This window comes from Pygocentrus nattereri, chromosome 2 (genome assembly GCF_015220715.1).
Source record: "Pygocentrus nattereri isolate fPygNat1 chromosome 2, fPygNat1.pri, whole genome shotgun sequence".
Classification (NCBI taxonomy): domain Eukaryota; kingdom Metazoa; phylum Chordata; class Actinopteri; order Characiformes; family Serrasalmidae; genus Pygocentrus; species Pygocentrus nattereri.
Window position 1 is genome coordinate 55,697,917 of NC_051212.1, and position 17,229 is coordinate 55,715,145.

At 40.5% G+C, this 17,229-nt stretch overlaps 1 protein-coding gene across 1 annotated transcript in view; it reads right to left on the bottom strand.

Moving 5' to 3' along the window:
• insra (insulin receptor a) overlaps nucleotides 1-14,039 on the bottom strand; it is a 99,766-nt gene extending 85,727 nt beyond the window's left edge. The window contains exon 1 of the mRNA XM_037533124.1: nucleotides 12,589-14,039. Within this exon, the coding sequence (XP_037389021.1) occupies nucleotides 12,589-12,664 (76 nt within the window). The 5' untranslated portion in view covers nucleotides 12,665-14,039. The remainder of the gene's footprint in view (nucleotides 1-12,588) is intronic.
• Nucleotides 14,040-17,229: the final 3,190 nt, after the last annotated feature.

Sequence of the window (17,229 nt, forward strand, 5' to 3'; positions counted from 1 at the left end):
GTCAATATGAAATCGTGCTTCATGTAAAGCTACACATGAAAAAAATGCACATATATACACACACACACACACACACACACACACACACACACACACACATACATTTCCTCTTAAAAACATGAGCGCCTGCAAATTTCAGCCCTAAATCAACAAACTATCACTGTCAATAACTACAGATGATGACTAATGGACTTCAGCTGTTCTAGATAGAGCACTTATTATAGGAGATAACTAATACAGACGGGTATGGAACCTAATAATAACAGAAGATACTAATAACTAATAGAGAAAAGTATTACAGGTCACCAAATATCACAGACCATAAATATCACTGATCATATTTATTAGAGAAGATAACTAACAGGAGATAAATATCACTGATCATATTTATTAGAGAAGATAACTAACAGGAGATAAATATCACTGATCATATTTATTAGAGAAGATAACTAACAGGAGATAAATATCACTGATCATATTTATTAGAGAAGATAACTAACAGGAGATAAATATCACTGATCATATTTATTAGAGAAGATAACTAACAGGAGATAAATATCACAGATCATATTTATTAGAGAAGATAACTAACAGGAGATAAATATCACTGATCATATTTATTAGAGAAGATAACTAACAGGAGATAAATATCACAGATCATATTTATTAGAGAAGATAACTAACAGGAGATAAATATCACAGATCATATTTATTAGAGAAGATAACTAACAGGAGATAAATATCACAGATCATATTTATTAGAGAAGATAACTAACAGGAGATAAATATCACTGATCATATTTATTAGAGAAGATAACTAACAGGAGATAAATATCACTGATCATATTTATTAGAGAAGATAACTAACAGGAGATAAATATCACAGATCATATTTATTAGAGAAGATAACTAACAGGAGATAAATATCACAGATCATATTTATTAGAGAAGATAACTAACAGGAGATAAATATCACTGATCATATTTATTAGAGAAGATAACTAACAGGAGATAAATATCACTGATCATATTTATTAGAGAAGATAACTAACAGGAGATAAATATCACAGATCATATTTATTAGAGAAGATAACTAACAGGAGATAAATATCACTGATCATATTTATTAGAGAAGATAACTAACAGGAGATAAATATCACTGATCATATTTATTAGAGAAGATAACTAACAGGAGATAAATATCACTGATCATATTTATTAGAGAAGATAACTAACAGGAGATAAATATCACTGATCATATTTATTAGAGAAGATAACTAACAGGAGACAAATATCACTGATCATATTTATTAGAGAAGATAACTAACAGGAGATAAATATCACTGATCATATTTATTAGAGAAGATAACTAACAGGAGATAAATATCACAGATCATATTTATTAGAGAAGATAACTAACAGGAGATAAATATCACTGATCATATTTATTAGAGAAGATAACTAACAGGAGATAAATATCACTGATCATATTTATTAGAGAAGATAACTAACAGGAGATAAATATCACTGATCATATTTATTAGAGAAGATAACTAACAGGAGATAAATATCACAGATCATATTTATTAGAGAAGATAACTAACAGGAGATAAATATCACTGATCATATTTATTAGAGAAGATAACTAACAGGAGATAAATATCACAGATCATATTTATTAGAGAAGATAACTAACAGGAGATAAATATCACTGATCATATTTATTAGAGAAGATAACTAACAGGAGATAAATATCACTGATCATATTTATTAGAGAAGATAACTAACAGGAGATAAATATCACTGATCATATTTATTAGAGAAGATAACTAACAGGAGATAAATATCACTGATCATATTTATTAGAGAAGATAACTAACAGGAGATAAATATCACAGATCATATTTATTAGAGAAGATAACTAACAGGAGATAAATATCACTGATCATATTTATTAGAGAAGATAACTAACAGGAGATAAATATCACAGATCATATTTATTAGAGAAGATAACTAACAGGAGATAAATATCACAGATCATATTTATTAGAGAAGATAACTAACAGGAGATAAATATCACAGATCATATTTATTAGAGAAGATAACTAACAGGAGATAAATATCACTGATCATATTTATTAGAGAAGATAACTAACAGGAGATAAATATCACAGATCATATTTATTAGAGAAGATAACTAACAGGAGATAAATATCACTGATCATATTTATTAGAGAAGATAACTAACAGGAGATAAATATCACTGATCATATTTATTAGAGAAGATAACTAACAGGAGATAAATATCACAGATCATATTTATTAGAGAAGATAACTAACAGGAGATAAATATCACTGATCATATTTATTAGAGAAGATAACTAACAGGAGATAAATATCACTGATCATATTTATTAGAGAAGATAACTAACAGGAGATAAATATCACTGATCATATTTATTAGAGAAGATAACTAACAGGAGATAAATATCACTGATCATATTTATTAGAGAAGATAACTAACAGGAGATAAATATCACAGATCATATTTATTAGAGAAGATAACTAACAGGAGATAAATATCACTGATCATATTTATTAGAGAAGATAACTAACAGGAGATAAATATCACAGATCATATTTATTAGAGAAGATAACTAACAGGAGATAAATATCACAGATCATATTTATTAGAGAAGATAACTAACAGGAGATAAATATCACAGATCATATTTATTAGAGAAGATAACTAACAGGAGATAAATATCACTGATCATATTTATTAGAGAAGATAACTAACAGGAGATAAATATCACTGATCATATTTATTAGAGAAGATAACTAACAGGAGATAAATATCACAGATCATATTTATTAGAGAAGATAACTAACAGGAGATAAATATCACTGATCATATTTATTAGAGAAGATAACTAACAGGAGATAAATATCACTGATCATATTTATTAGAGAAGATAACTAACAGGAGATAAATATCACTGATCATATTTATTAGAGAAGATAACTAACAGGAGATAAATATCACAGATCATATTTATTAGAGAAGATAACTAACAGGAGATAAATATCACTGATCATATTTATTAGAGAAGATAACTAACAGGAGATAAATATCACTGATCATATTTATTAGAGAAGATAACTAACAGGAGATAAATATCACTGATCATATTTATTAGAGAAGATAACTAACAGGAGATAAATATCACAGATCATATTTATTAGAGAAGATAACTAACAGGAGATAAATATCACAGATCATATTTATTAGAGAAGATAACTAACAGGAGATAAATATCACTGATCATATTTATTAGAGAAGATAACTAACAGGAGATAAATATCACAGATCATATTTATTAGAGAAGATAACTAACAGGAGATAAATATCACAGATCATATTTATTAGAGAAGATAACTAACAGGAGATAAATATCACTGATCATATTTATTAGAGAAGATAACTAACAGGAGATAAATATCACTGATCATATTTATTAGAGAAGATAACTAACAGGAGATAAATATCACTGATCATATTTATTAGAGAAGATAACTAACAGGAGATAAATATCACTGATCATATTTATTAGAGAAGATAACTAACAGGAGATAAATATCACTGATCATATTTATTAGAGAAGATAACTAACAGGAGATAAATATCACAGATCATATTTATTAGAGAAGATAACTAACAGGAGATAAATATCACTGATCATATTTATTAGAGAAGATAACTAACAGGAGATAAATATCACTGATCATATTTATTAGAGAAGATAACTAACAGGAGACAAATATCACTGATCATATTTATTAGAGAAGATAACTAACAGGAGATAAATATCACTGATCATATTTATTAGAGAAGATAACTAACAGGAGATAAATATCACTGATCATATTTATTAGAGAAGATAACTAACAGGAGACAAATATCACTGATCATATTTATTAGAGAAGATAACTAACAGGAGATAATATTTAGAATAAGGTAACTATTACAGTACAGATTTTCATAATTATTACAGATCATTAAATATCAGACAGTTAGTATTTACAGATGGTAACTATTATAGCTCATAAATATACTATTGTAAGTATTACAGAAGATAAATATTATAGACAAAAAATTATTATAAATAAATTTTATTACAAACAATACCTATTAAAGAGCACAACTAGTATAGATCATAATAATAAAGATATATTTACAGGTAACATCTAATATAAAAGAAAACTAACAGATGATAAGTTTTTAAAAATAATAATTAAAACTATTATTACAGACTACAACTAGTACAGATCATCACTATTAGACAATATCATCATAGTTACTACAGGTGATAACTATTATAGATAATTATTAGGCCAGAACTATTATAGATAATATTTATAACAGACGTTCACTTTTTACATCACAATTATTACAGATGATTACAGATATTACTGATAACTAAAAAGCCGCTTGACTTTTTTTATTATTAAACATGACAGATATTATTAGAGATCACAGCTATTATAGGTCATATTATAGATCATAACTACTGCACAAGATCACAACTACAGATCAATAACTACAGACTCTGCTTAGACTTATTATAGATGAGTTATTACAGCTATTACAACGGCCATTATCAGTTTATAATGTCGGTGTCGACGAGCAACAATTCCATGCGGTTATTCACATTAATAACGTTGTTCTTTGATCAATTGAAAATAATTTAACACCTGCAGCTCTGAACTTCGTATTTTGTGGTGTTTTATTTTTTCCAGGTGTAGAAAACCACCGACTGCTGAACGACAGCCGGCACACTGGAACGTGGGTGAACTTCCGTAAAGCGGTGGAGTTTCCCTGTGACGTTTCCACCAGACCGGTTTTACAAAGGGAAACATTCTCAGCGCCGCCGCTTCACAACAACACAGACACTTCAGACCTGAACGCTGCTGTCAGGGATGACACACGATAGAGGACCTCGCCTCACCTGTGACCGCCTTACACACCTTTACGGGCTGAACAGAGAGACCACGCCCCCCGCGTTAAAGAACCCGGCTCTGGGCTCGGTTTAAAGTCTGAACAGATTACAGACAGACTGGGTTCCTCGCAGACGGTTCTGGGCGGCTGAAATCGTGCAGCACTCAGAACCCGTGCAGACTCACTACTCGGAGACGCAAGTAAACAAACATGAGCTGCTGCTGTTTCCTCTGCCGTCTACGCTGAAACAGTAAAGAAGCAGCAGATAAACATGTTTAAGTGCATCGAGGACTCGGTCATGTGACCAGCTGGTATCACTCGAACGTCGTGCACTCGACCCTCACAGAGCAGGTGCTGTTTGGGTGGTGGGTCATTCTCAGCGCTGCAGTAACACTGATGTGGTGGGGGTGTGTCAGTGTGTGTTGTGCTGGTCTGAGTGGATCAGACACAGCAGGGCTGCTGGAGTTTCTAAACACGTCAGTGTTACTGCAGTGCTGAGAATGACCCACCACCCAAACAGTACCTGCTCTGTGAGGGTCCATGGGGGTCCTGACCACTGAAGAACAGGGTAACAGAGTATCAGAGAAACAGATGGACTACAGTCTGTAACTGTAGAACTACAGAGTGGAACTGAACGGTCAGTGGAGCTGATAAAGTGGACAGTGAGTGTAGAAACGAGGAGGTGTGGCGCCTGATTGGTGTATGTATATTATACGCACTGAACGTCGGGTCAGCAGCTCCGACACTGAGCCCAAGTCTTAACTTAGCTCTGTTGAGACGTTTAGTAGCCGAGTTTGACGCCCCTGCCTTAAAGACACAACCCCTGAAACAAAAGGAGGATCTTCTGTTTTCGTGAGTGAGTCAGAAGTGACTCTGCTGCTGGACGCGGTTCAGTTTGCTCTGCAGAGGAAGTTGGACCCGGCGCATGTTTCTAAAAGCGACGAGGCCGACGCCGAGGCCCCGAAATAGCCTCCGCTCTTCCCTTCAGCCGCTTCCCTCCGCTCTCGGGCAGGAGGAACTCACAGCTGGCCAGCTTTCACAATTACACAACCTGTTTACGTTCAAGCCGCCCGACAAATCCCGCGCAAACTGGTTTCCATCATTACTCAACCTCACACCTCCTGCCCTCTGCGCTTCGGGCCGTAACGACGGCCGCGCGTAACACAGCGAACACGGCGGCTCGACGGGTGGGAACGTTGTTATGATGCACAAAGTGCTCATCTTGTCTATTTTTCTGAGGTTTGAGAAACTGGAACCGACAAAACACACCGGAAAAACCAGCGGTTCCACATTTAAGGAGCGCAGATCAGGGAAAACCGGACTTTCTCGCTGCCGGAAACGAAGGAGTTCGATGTAGCAGGCCACGTTCGGACAGCACCACTCACCGTCCAGTCCGTCCAGTCTGTCCAGTCCGTCCAGTCCATGAAGGAAAAGTCATTTTAAAGTCACTGTATTTGTGGTCATTAAAAAAATCAATCAATCAATAATTTACATACATCCACTCGCCCCGCCCATTCGTGCTGAAGTTATAGGGGTGATTCAGAGTGGACTGCTTCTCAAATGATGTGCAAAACCAAACAGCCAATCAAAACAGAGCTCATTAACATACGAGTCTTAAAGACGCAGTGAGTGCGGTCACATGCGCTCAATAATCTGATCACAGCTGCAGAAATCTGATTATCTGATCATTCATACGACTTATTAATATTATTATTAATAATACTGCTACTGTACTATTGCTACTGTTATTAATATATATAGTGATAAATGAGGTCACAATGTGCTTTTCTGAACGTCGTTTACCATCAGTGCTTGTAGAAACTGACCACCTGCATTTTTCATTATAAACAGAGCAGAATTAGTTCATTTAACTAGATTTACTGACGAAAACCGAATAAAATCACTTTTTTCTCTGATCAGTCGTCTTGGAGCACCGTGACACGGGGAAGACGTTCTATCAGCAGCTCTTTGAGCTGGTACGATGCTCTTCCACTCGGTTCTGTTTAAAGGCGCTTTAATCGGGTCATTATTTCACTCTGGCTGGAGTTCGGACTCCGGGACAAGCAGCAGATCCCAGAGTAAACGGCGGCGGCCCTGAGAGCGAAGCCTCCACGCTCCGGAGCTCCGGAGAACTCCTCAGCCTGTATCTAACAGCAATCAGCAGAGCGCAGCAGCCATTTCGGCACTCGAAGTGGTTCCTGAGGTCGACGCAGCGAAACGGCACACGTGTTCACTTATTTGCACAAGCACAGGGCCGTGAAACTGTAAAACACGGCGGCGCTCCGAGCGGAAATCCAACGCGCGGCACCTTCGCAAGCACCGGCGGCAGCTCCTCACACAGACCGGAGCAAAACACGGAACCCAGCAACATCACTGATGCTCCGTTACCCTGTTCTTCAGTGGTCAGGACCCCCATGGACCCTCACAGAGCAGGTACTGTTTGGGTGGTGGCTCATTCTCAGCACTGCAGTAACACTGACGTGGTGGTGGTGTGTTAGTGTGTGTTGCGCTGGTCTGAGTGGATCAGACGCAGCAGCGCTGCTGGAGTTTTTAAACACCTCAGTGTCGCTGCTGGACTGAGAACCAAAAATATCCAGCCAGCAGCGTCCTGTGGGCAGCGTCCTGTGGGCAGCATCCTGTGGGCAGCATCCTGTGGGCAGCATCCTGTGGGCAGCATCCTGTGACCACTGATGAAGGACTAGAGGATGACCAACACAAACTGTGCAGCAGCAGATGAGCTGTCGTCTCTGACTTTACATCTACAAGGTGGACCCACAAGGTCGGAGTGGACAGTGAGTGAATGAAGTGGCCGGTCAGTTTAGGTCCTTTAATGCATTTTGCTCAATTTGACTCAACTTCCAGCTTTAATTCCCTTCATTATCACTACAAAGCAGCCAGGACGAGGGCGACGGTCGCGTTCCTGGACGCGTGAAATCAGAAAGCGTTTCTGACCAGCAACGGTGAGGATGCGTGGTGACCGTGGGTTGACCTCAGCATCAGCAGGAGCGCTCAGACGAACTCTCAGCATCCGACAGACGTTCATATCTGCCTGCAAACTCAATCCAGCACGAGATGACGTACCTGCTGAACTCCAGAGGAGCGGAACGTTCTCCTACAATCCACGTATTTGTCTGCAATGCTAATTACGCAGGTTTAGTCCACATCTCCACACTTAACATGTCGGAAGAAAACCTCATATCTCCAAAACGGTAACTCTCCCGGAGAAGGAAAAAACCTACTTCACTCTGAACGCAAATCAGTGGAACCAGACGAGCAATTCTGAGCCGTGTCTTCCGGTCCGTTCATCACGAACGTTCACATGCAAAGATTTCTGCCAATCTGATCGAAAACAGTCGGATTCCAGATTCAGGCGGAGGCGTTTATTCTCACTCTACTCAACAATCTGATGGAAAATCTTTGTTTACATGCTCGCTATGAGTAATCCGATGCAAAATGATGTGCATGCGTTTACAGTACATGTTACCATGACAACCAGCATCCCGTGAGTCCAGTCAGCGTGAGATGAGCAGCAGTGAGCAGTGATTGTGTTTTTAACTGCTTTAAAATGACGTCAGACTCAGGAAAACGTCCTTCACACGTCCTTATTAAAGAAGGCCGAGAGGAAGACGTCGTGCTCTGAGACGCATAAGCTGGACGTCCGTCCCACCGCCGTCTTTTAAAGATCAGAGCATGAACTTCGTCTCCTCTGCAGACCAGTTTCTGCTCCGCCGTGTTGAACGGTATAAACTCTCACTGTGACGCGACGCTCATGCAGAACGGACTGAAACTTTCCGATAGGGAACGTAATCGGATACAGACGTTTACATGGATATTATTCTTCTATTTAATGGATTATTTACAGGATTACCCACCTCGTTATATATAGAACCATTAACACTCAAATCACCATTTGCTTAAGATGTTCTGCGCTTGGTGAAATGGTTCTTCAGAGTGATGTATATGGTTCTATATTGCACCCAAGTGTGGTTCTTTTTACTGCTATAAGCTTGAAAAGCTAACCGCTCCTGTCTCTTTAGTAAAGAACCCTTCTGCAGAACAAATTCATCAGGCAAAAAAAACATTTAAGCATGAAACGGTTCTATATAGAACTCAAGGTTCGGAATAGAAATCGGACAGAATTCGCAATTGTATTCCGAATTGCCTCAATCAGACTAGACTGTTCCGACTGAGGTGTTTACATGGATGTGCCCGATTCCGATTGAGCTACTAGTCAGATTATTAACAGATTATTAGGCTGCATGTAAACGTGGCTACTGTAAAGAAAAACAGGGATTTTCAAAATCAAAAACTGAAAAACGAGGTTCTAGATACCCAAACAACAGTGATATGTTTTTGTATCAGCATAAGCAGACACGCATACGTAAACCGGACACTGGATATGATATCGGCATCTGCCCACTGTTCCCAGCGCAGGCCTCATCCACACTCGGCGTTCCCTAAAACACACTACCAGTTTACGAACGAAAGAACGTTCCAAGACTGCGGAGAGCGAAAGACCCAAACCACGGAAAAACAGTACTCACTGATTATTTCTTAAATCATTGGAGTTTTGATGTAGTGACTAAACACGGACTGCGTTTACAGCGGTATCGGTGCACCTCTACACTCCACAGCTCCTCCGTAAAGGAACCAGGGTTCTATATAGAACCATGAACACTCTAGAGAACCCTCTGCATGATTAAAGGGTTCTGTGCATCGAATATACATCGTTCGATATAGAATCGGTTCTATAAAGCAGCCAAAAGGGTTCTACTATGATTACAATGTCAAGCTTGTAAACGTTCCGTCAATCTGATGTTAAGAACGCTGTAATCATGCAAAGGGTTCTCTGGAGTATTCTAGGTACTATAAAGAGCTCTAGAAGAACCAAGCCTTTTTAAGAGTGTGGCTGAGGCCCTGGTGTATACATGGACAGGGCCTCAGTCAAAACGGACCCCCACCAGGCTGTTCTGGTGGGTTCCGCGGCAGCAGCTCTGCTGGCCCGTGAGCTTCAAGGTTAAGGACAGAGACACGGGCGCTGAAGGCTGAGCCGAAGACACGGCGGCGCTCGCGGCGTCGGCCGAGGCCAAGTGTGTCACGAGCACAGCTGTATTTATTCCAGGTCACGGCGAACGGCGTTAAATCACAGCGGCGCACGTTTCCGACCGACCCGCCTCCGGACGTCAGCGGCCCGGCTGCTCCCTCTCCGGCGGTTCCCCGGCTCGTGGGGCGAAACTCCAGTTCTTTGTGTTCATGGAAAAACAAACATTCAGGGAGCAACACTGAAACACGGGTCCGGCTCTCCCCACCACGGCCGTACAACATTCCCACATCCCTCGGCCTCAGACGCCCCTTATTACACGTGTTATTAACGTGTATAACTACTGAACATCCCAGACAAGCCTCTCCCCTTTACCGGGCTGCGCTCAGCGCTCAGCTGCAACACACATTCTATAAGAGTTTATATCTGCTGCTCAGTTCTGTAAGTTCCTTAGTGAAGGAAACGGTTCTATATAGAACCATGATCACTCACACAACCATTTGCATGCTCAAGATGTTCTGCGCTTAGTAAAATGGTTCTTCAGAGTGATGCATATGGTTCTATATCGCACCTAAGTGGCGTTCTATGTACTGTTATAAGCTTGAAAAGCCAACCGCCCCCAATAGAACCAGGCTCTTTACTAAAGAACCCTTCTGCAGAACAACTTCATCAGTCAAAAAAAAAAACATTTAAGCATGAAACGGTTCTCAAGGTTCGGAACAGAACCGGTGCCTTTACTGGAGAACTTTTAAAAGAACAATTTTTAAGTGTGCAGAAACATTTCGCCGAGCAAAGAACCGCTCAATGATGCGAATGGTTCTGTACGGAGCTAAGTGTTCTAAAGAGAACCAATCCCTTTACAAAACAAAACCCTTGAAGAACAATGTTTAAGTGTAGAACCATTTAACCATGCAAAAAAAAAATGCATGAGAAGGTTCTACATGGAACTTATGGTTCAGAAGAGAACCAGTGCCTTTACTGAAGAACCCTTGAAGAACAAGCTTCAAGTGTGCAGAACCATTTCACCAAGCAAAGAGCCAATTAAGAACGCAAAAGGTTCTACACAGAACTAATGGTTCTAAACAGAAACATTCCCTTTACTAAAGAACCCTTGAAGAACAATCTAAGTGTGCAAAAAAAAAACATTGCAGCATGAAATGGTTCCAAATGGAACTTTCCAGAAGAACACAAACAGGAATCTTAACGCATGAAACGGTTCCAGTTAGAACTCCTAGAACCATTGCCTTTACTGGAGAACCTTTAGCCTTTTCACCATGCAAAAAAATAAATGGATAAAAACATTTAAGCATGCAAACGGTTCTATAGAGTTCATAGGTCTATACGGAACGGATGCCCTTACTCAAGAACCCTTAAAGAACCATCTTGATTAAGACTGCGTATATGAACCGCAGCGTTTGATTGTATCTGGATCTCACTGCACATCCTTTAATCTCACAGCATCTCCGGCTAGGAAACCTTACCCTACTCGATCAGAGCTGACAGTCAGCTGTCAAGTCTGTTGCCTAGCAACGGACCACACACACACACACACACACACACACACACACACACACACAGTCAAAATGCAACAAATACGAAACACCTGGTTCTCCAAATGTTCTTTAGTAAAGGGAAAGGGGTTCTGTTTGGAGTAGTGAGCTCTATGTAGACCCATTTCACGCTTAAGCGGTTCTCTGCCTGGTGAAATGGTTCTCCAGGTGGTGTTGCATGGGGTTCTATATAGAACCTTTCCGAAAAACAAGTCATCACAATAACAACCGTTCCTTTGCTGCTTTGTAGAACCATTTTCAAAAAACGTTCCATGTAGAACAACACCATTCTGATTCTTCAGACTGATGGATGTGTTACACATGGTTCTGCACAGCACCGAAAAGGAACAGCAGAAGAACCCTTTCGGTGCCACGTAGGACCATTTAAAAAGGTTCCAGGTCAGAACCACATCATGCTTCAGACCAATGAAGAGCGTGCTGTGTATGGTTCTACATAGCACCAACGAAAGGGTTCTGCTATTGTGACAACGTCAATCTCGGGGCACAGCACAGAACCACGTTCAAAATGGTTCTGCAGAACCTCCCGCAACACATTCTCACGGAGCCCCGCTGGCGCCGTCCGGCATGAATAAAAACAACGCGTGGGAACGAGATCCTTTACTTGGTAAGGCGTGGGAACGAGATCACGGCTCGGTAAGTCGTGGCCACGCATTAGGATCTCGTTCCCACGCGTCATTTTTAGGTATACAGGCACATTCTCCATGGATCAAAAAAAGCATGAAATGGTGCTGAAGAGAACTCGCGGCTCTGCACAGAACCGTTCCCTTCGCACTAGAACCCCGTTTTCTGGGTGCTGGTGTTTACACTGAGGGAGCTGGTAGCTCGGGCTCCGCTCCTGGCTGCACAGCCCCCGGTGTGGAGCGGCTACACCACAGCAAATGCAGCTATTCTGCGCCAAAACAGCGTAAAACCCGCAATGTTAATGCACAGGAGGTGGATATAGAGACGGACACGGACCGCACGCCGAGCCCACTTACTCTCTCCGCTGGTCCGCTGGCAGCTCCACACGGCGAACAGGGTCAGAACCAAAGCAGCCGAGGTCCGCAGCTGCATCCTGAACAAAACCCGCTTTAAACGCGGTCACTCCTGCTGACGGAACACGGTGGCCGGGAATCCCGTCCGGAAACGGCCCGGAAAACTGTTTATTAGAGAGAATTTAGGCTCCAAACTTCAACAAAAATCTCGTCGGTCCCCAAAAAAATGGGCGGAGATGAAAGTTCAACGTGTTCACTTCGCCGCTAGCGCTGCCCGTTAGCCTTAGCCTTAGCTTTAGCCTTAGCTCACCCGGAGAAACCCAACAGTCGACACGAAGCAAAACGCGTGCGCACGACTTCGCTTATCGAGCCTGGCTGGGTTTTCATCTCTTCGCTTCCCCGACCCACTTGACCCGCTTGACCCACTTGTTCGACCGCGACCGTCCACTTTTAACTTAGTTAGCCTTAGCTTAGCTTAGCCTTAGCTTAGCTCGCCCGGGCCAAAACAAACTTAGCGTAGCCTAGCTTAGCCTAGCTTAGCTTAGCCCTGACGGGGGTTAAACAAACAGAACGTTCCCCGCACGGCGCTAAAGCCGCGTGTAAGCCCTATAAACGTGCTTCTTGTGCGGACGCAGGCGCGACCCGGCGCGTTTAGCGCTGATAAATCAACTATCGCGGGTTAGGCGAACGCCAGACAGCGGCTGCTACAGGTTCGGCTGCTACAGCAGCGTTGGTGTGGATGTCCTTCGCCAAATTCTGCTCCGATCACCCAAAAAAGGGAGTCGGGCTTTAATTACTGTGCCTCTGACTGGTCACACAGCGTCCCGGCTCGGACGAGCACTGTATGCTCGCAGGTTATGGCTGTGAAGTGACCAGAACTGTGTCCTTTAACTAGCCAACTCGCTTGGATTTCACCTGAAGCTGAATTCGCCAGTCCTGACGCTCCCCGCCGCGAAGCGCCTCAGCCCTAATGATGTTGACAACAGCGCATCTCCGCCTTGTTATTGCTGACATGAACGCTATGGCTAATATTCTTCAGCGTAAGCCCGTAATCACCCTGCAGGGCAAAGCCTGGAAGCCCCAAAGCCTCGAAGCCCAGGGCGACCAAACTGCTGGACATGCAGTGTTAGATCCAGAGAGGCAGCAGCGGCTGTTACAGCGCAGCAGCTGAGATTTCAGCCTGACTTGTCCACCCAAAGCAGTCTCTTCTTGTCTCTGCTTATCAAAACAAGCGGACAGCGAGTGGTCTCCTCCTCTCTGTCCTGGTCTGGTCTGATCCGGCACCAAGACCCACTTATTCTCCTTCAGGGTTCAGTCCCAGGGAAACCAACGCAGCCAGACAGGCTGAGAAATGCATTCAATAGGAAACAAACCAAAAATTATGCATATTTTTCCCCCACGTTGGAGGTAGTTGGTGGATTGAACTTGACATATGTTTGTCTCTCTCTCTCTCTCTCTCTCTCTCTCTCTCTCTCTCTCTCTCTCTCTCTCACTCTGGATCTTGTCTATATGCAAGTAAACAGGCACGGCAGCAAGCAAACCTGGACTGGAGTCAGCTGGAGAGGACCTAGAATCTCAAAAGATCAATAAATCAATAAGTTGCCCTCTGCAGGCTCTTCTTTGCCCACACATGTGCTACTGTTGTATTCAGCCCAACGAGAAACTGTAGAACAGACTCGGTTTATATCATAATACCTACATTTAGAGCCAGTTATTCATTTTACAGTCTGACTGTAATAATTGTGGAGTGATTTTAATCCAGTATGAATCTGCAGCGTGTAGTTTTACAGTCTGACTGTAATAATTGTGGAGTGATTTTAATCCAGTATGAATCTGCAGTGTGTAGTTTTACAGTCTGACTGTAATAATTGTGGAGTGATTTTAATCCAGTATGAATCTGCAGTGTGTAGTTTTACAGTCTGACGGTAATAATTGTGGAGTGATTTTAATCCAGTGTGAATCTGCAGTGTGTAGTTTTACAGTCTGACGGTAATAATTGTGGAGTGATTTTAATCCAGTATGAATCTGCAGCGTGTAGTTTTACAGTCTGACTGTAATAATTGTGGAGTGATTTTAATCCAGTATGAATCTGCAGTGTGTAGTTTTACAGTCTGACTGTAATAATTGTGGAGTGATTTTAATCCAGTGTGAATCTGCAGTGTGTAGTTTTACAGTCTGACGGTAATAATTGTGGAGTGATTTTAATCCAGTATGAATCTGCAGTGTGTAGTTTTACAGTCTGACTGTAATAATTGTGGAGTGATTTTAATCCAGTATGAATCTGCAGTGTGTAGTTTTACAGTCTGACTGTAATAATTGTGGAGTGATTTTAATCCAGTATGAATCTGCAGCGTGTAGTTTTACAGTCTGACTGTAATAATTGTGGAGCGATTTTAATCCAGTATGAATCTGCAGTGTGTGTAGTTTTACAGTCTGACTGTAATAATTGTGGAGTGATTTTAATCCAGTATGAATCTGCAGTGTGTAGTTTTACAGTCTGACTGTAATAATTGTGGAGTGATTTTAATCCAGTATGAATCTGCAGTGTGTAGTTTTACAGTCTGACGGTAATAATTGTGGAGTCATTTTAATCCAGTATGAATCTGCAGCGTGTAGTTTTACAGTCTGACGGTAATAATTGTGGAGTGATTTTAATCCAATATGAATCTGCAGCGTGTAGTTTTACAGTCTGACGGTAATAATTGTGGAGTGATTTTAATCCAGTATGAATCTGCAGCGTGTAGTTTTACAGTCTGACGGTAATAATTGTGGAGTGATTTTAATCCAGTATGAATCTGCAGTGTGTGTAGTTTTACAGTCTGACTGTAATAATTGTGGAGTGATTTTAATCCAGTATGAATCTGCAGCGTGTAGTTTTACAGTCTGACTGTAATAATTGTGGAGCGATTTTAATCCAGTATGAATCTGCAGTGTGTGTAGTTTTACAGTCTGACTGTAATAATTGTGGAGTGATTTTAATCCAGTATGAATCTGCAGTGTGTAGTTTTACAGTCTGACTGTAATAATTGTGGAGTGATTTTAATCCAGTATGAATCTGCAGTGTGTAGTTTTACAGTCTGACGGTAATAATTGTGGAGTCATTTTAATCCAGTATGAATCTGCAGCGTGTAGTTTTACAGTCTGACGGTAATAATTGTGGAGTGATTTTAATCCAATATGAATCTGCAGCGTGTAGTTTTACAGTCTGACGGTAATAATTGTGGAGTGATTTTAATCCAGTATGAATCTGCAGTGTGTAGTTTTACAGTCTGACGGTAATAATTGTGGAGTGATTTTAATCCAGTATGAATCTGCAGTGTGTGTAGTTTTACAGTCTGACTGTAATAATTGTGGAGTGATTTTAATCCAGTATGAATCTGCAGCGTGTAGTTTTACAGTCTGACTGTAATAATTGTGGAGTGATTTTAATCCGGTATGAATCTGCAGTGTGTGCAGTTTTACAGTCTGACTGTAATAATTGTGGAGTGATTTTAATCCAGTATGAATCTGCAGTGTGTAGTTTTACAGTCTGACTGTAATAATTGTGGAGTGATTTTAATCCAGTATGAATCTGCAGTGTGTAGTTTTACAGTCTGACGGTAATAATTGTGGAGTCATTTTAATCCAGTATGAATCTGCAGCGTGTAGTTTTACAGTCTGACGGTAATAATTGTGGAGTGATTTTAATCCAATATGAATCTGCAGCGTGTAGTTTTACAGTCTGACGGTAATAATTGTGGAGTGATTTTAATCCAGTATGAATCTGCAGTGTGTAGTTTTACAGTCTGACGGTAATAATTGTGGAGTGATTTTAATCCAGTATGAATCTGCAGTGTGTGTAGTTTTACAGTCTGACTGTAATAATTGTGGAGTGATTTTAATCCAGTATGAATCTGCAGCGTGTAGTTTTACAGTCTGACTGTAATAATTGTGGAGTGATTTTAATCCGGTATGAATCTGCAGTGTGTGCAGTTTTACAGTCTGACTGTAATAATTGTGGAGTGATTTTAATCCGGTATGAATCTGCAGTGTGTGTAGTTTTACAGTCTGACTGTAATAATTGTGGAGTGATTTTAATCCAGTATGAATCTGCAGTGTGTAGTTTTACAGTCTGACTGTAATAATTGTGGAGTGATTTTAATCCAGTATGAATCTGCAGTGGTTAGTTTTACAGTCTGACTGTAATAATTGTGGAGTGATTTTAATCCAGTATGAATCTGCAGTGTGTAGTTTTACAGTCTGACTGTAATAATTGTGGAGAGATTTTAATCCAGTATGAATCTGCAGTGTGTAGTTTTACAGTCTGACTGTAATAATTGTGGAGTGATTTTAATCCAGTATGAATCTGCAGTGTGTAGTTTTACAGTCTGACTGTAATAATTGTGGAGTGATTTTAATCCAGTATGAATCTGCAGTGTGTAGTTTTACAGTCTGACTGTAATAATTGTGGAGAGATTTTAATCCAGTATGAATCTGCAGTGTGTAGTTTTACAGTCTGACGGTAATAATTGTGGAGTGATTTTAATCCAGTATGAATCTGCAGTGTGTAGTTTTACAGTCTGACTGTAATAATTGTGGAGTGATTTTAATCTAGTATGAATCTGCAGTGTGTGTAGTTTTACAGTCTGACGGTAATAATTGTGG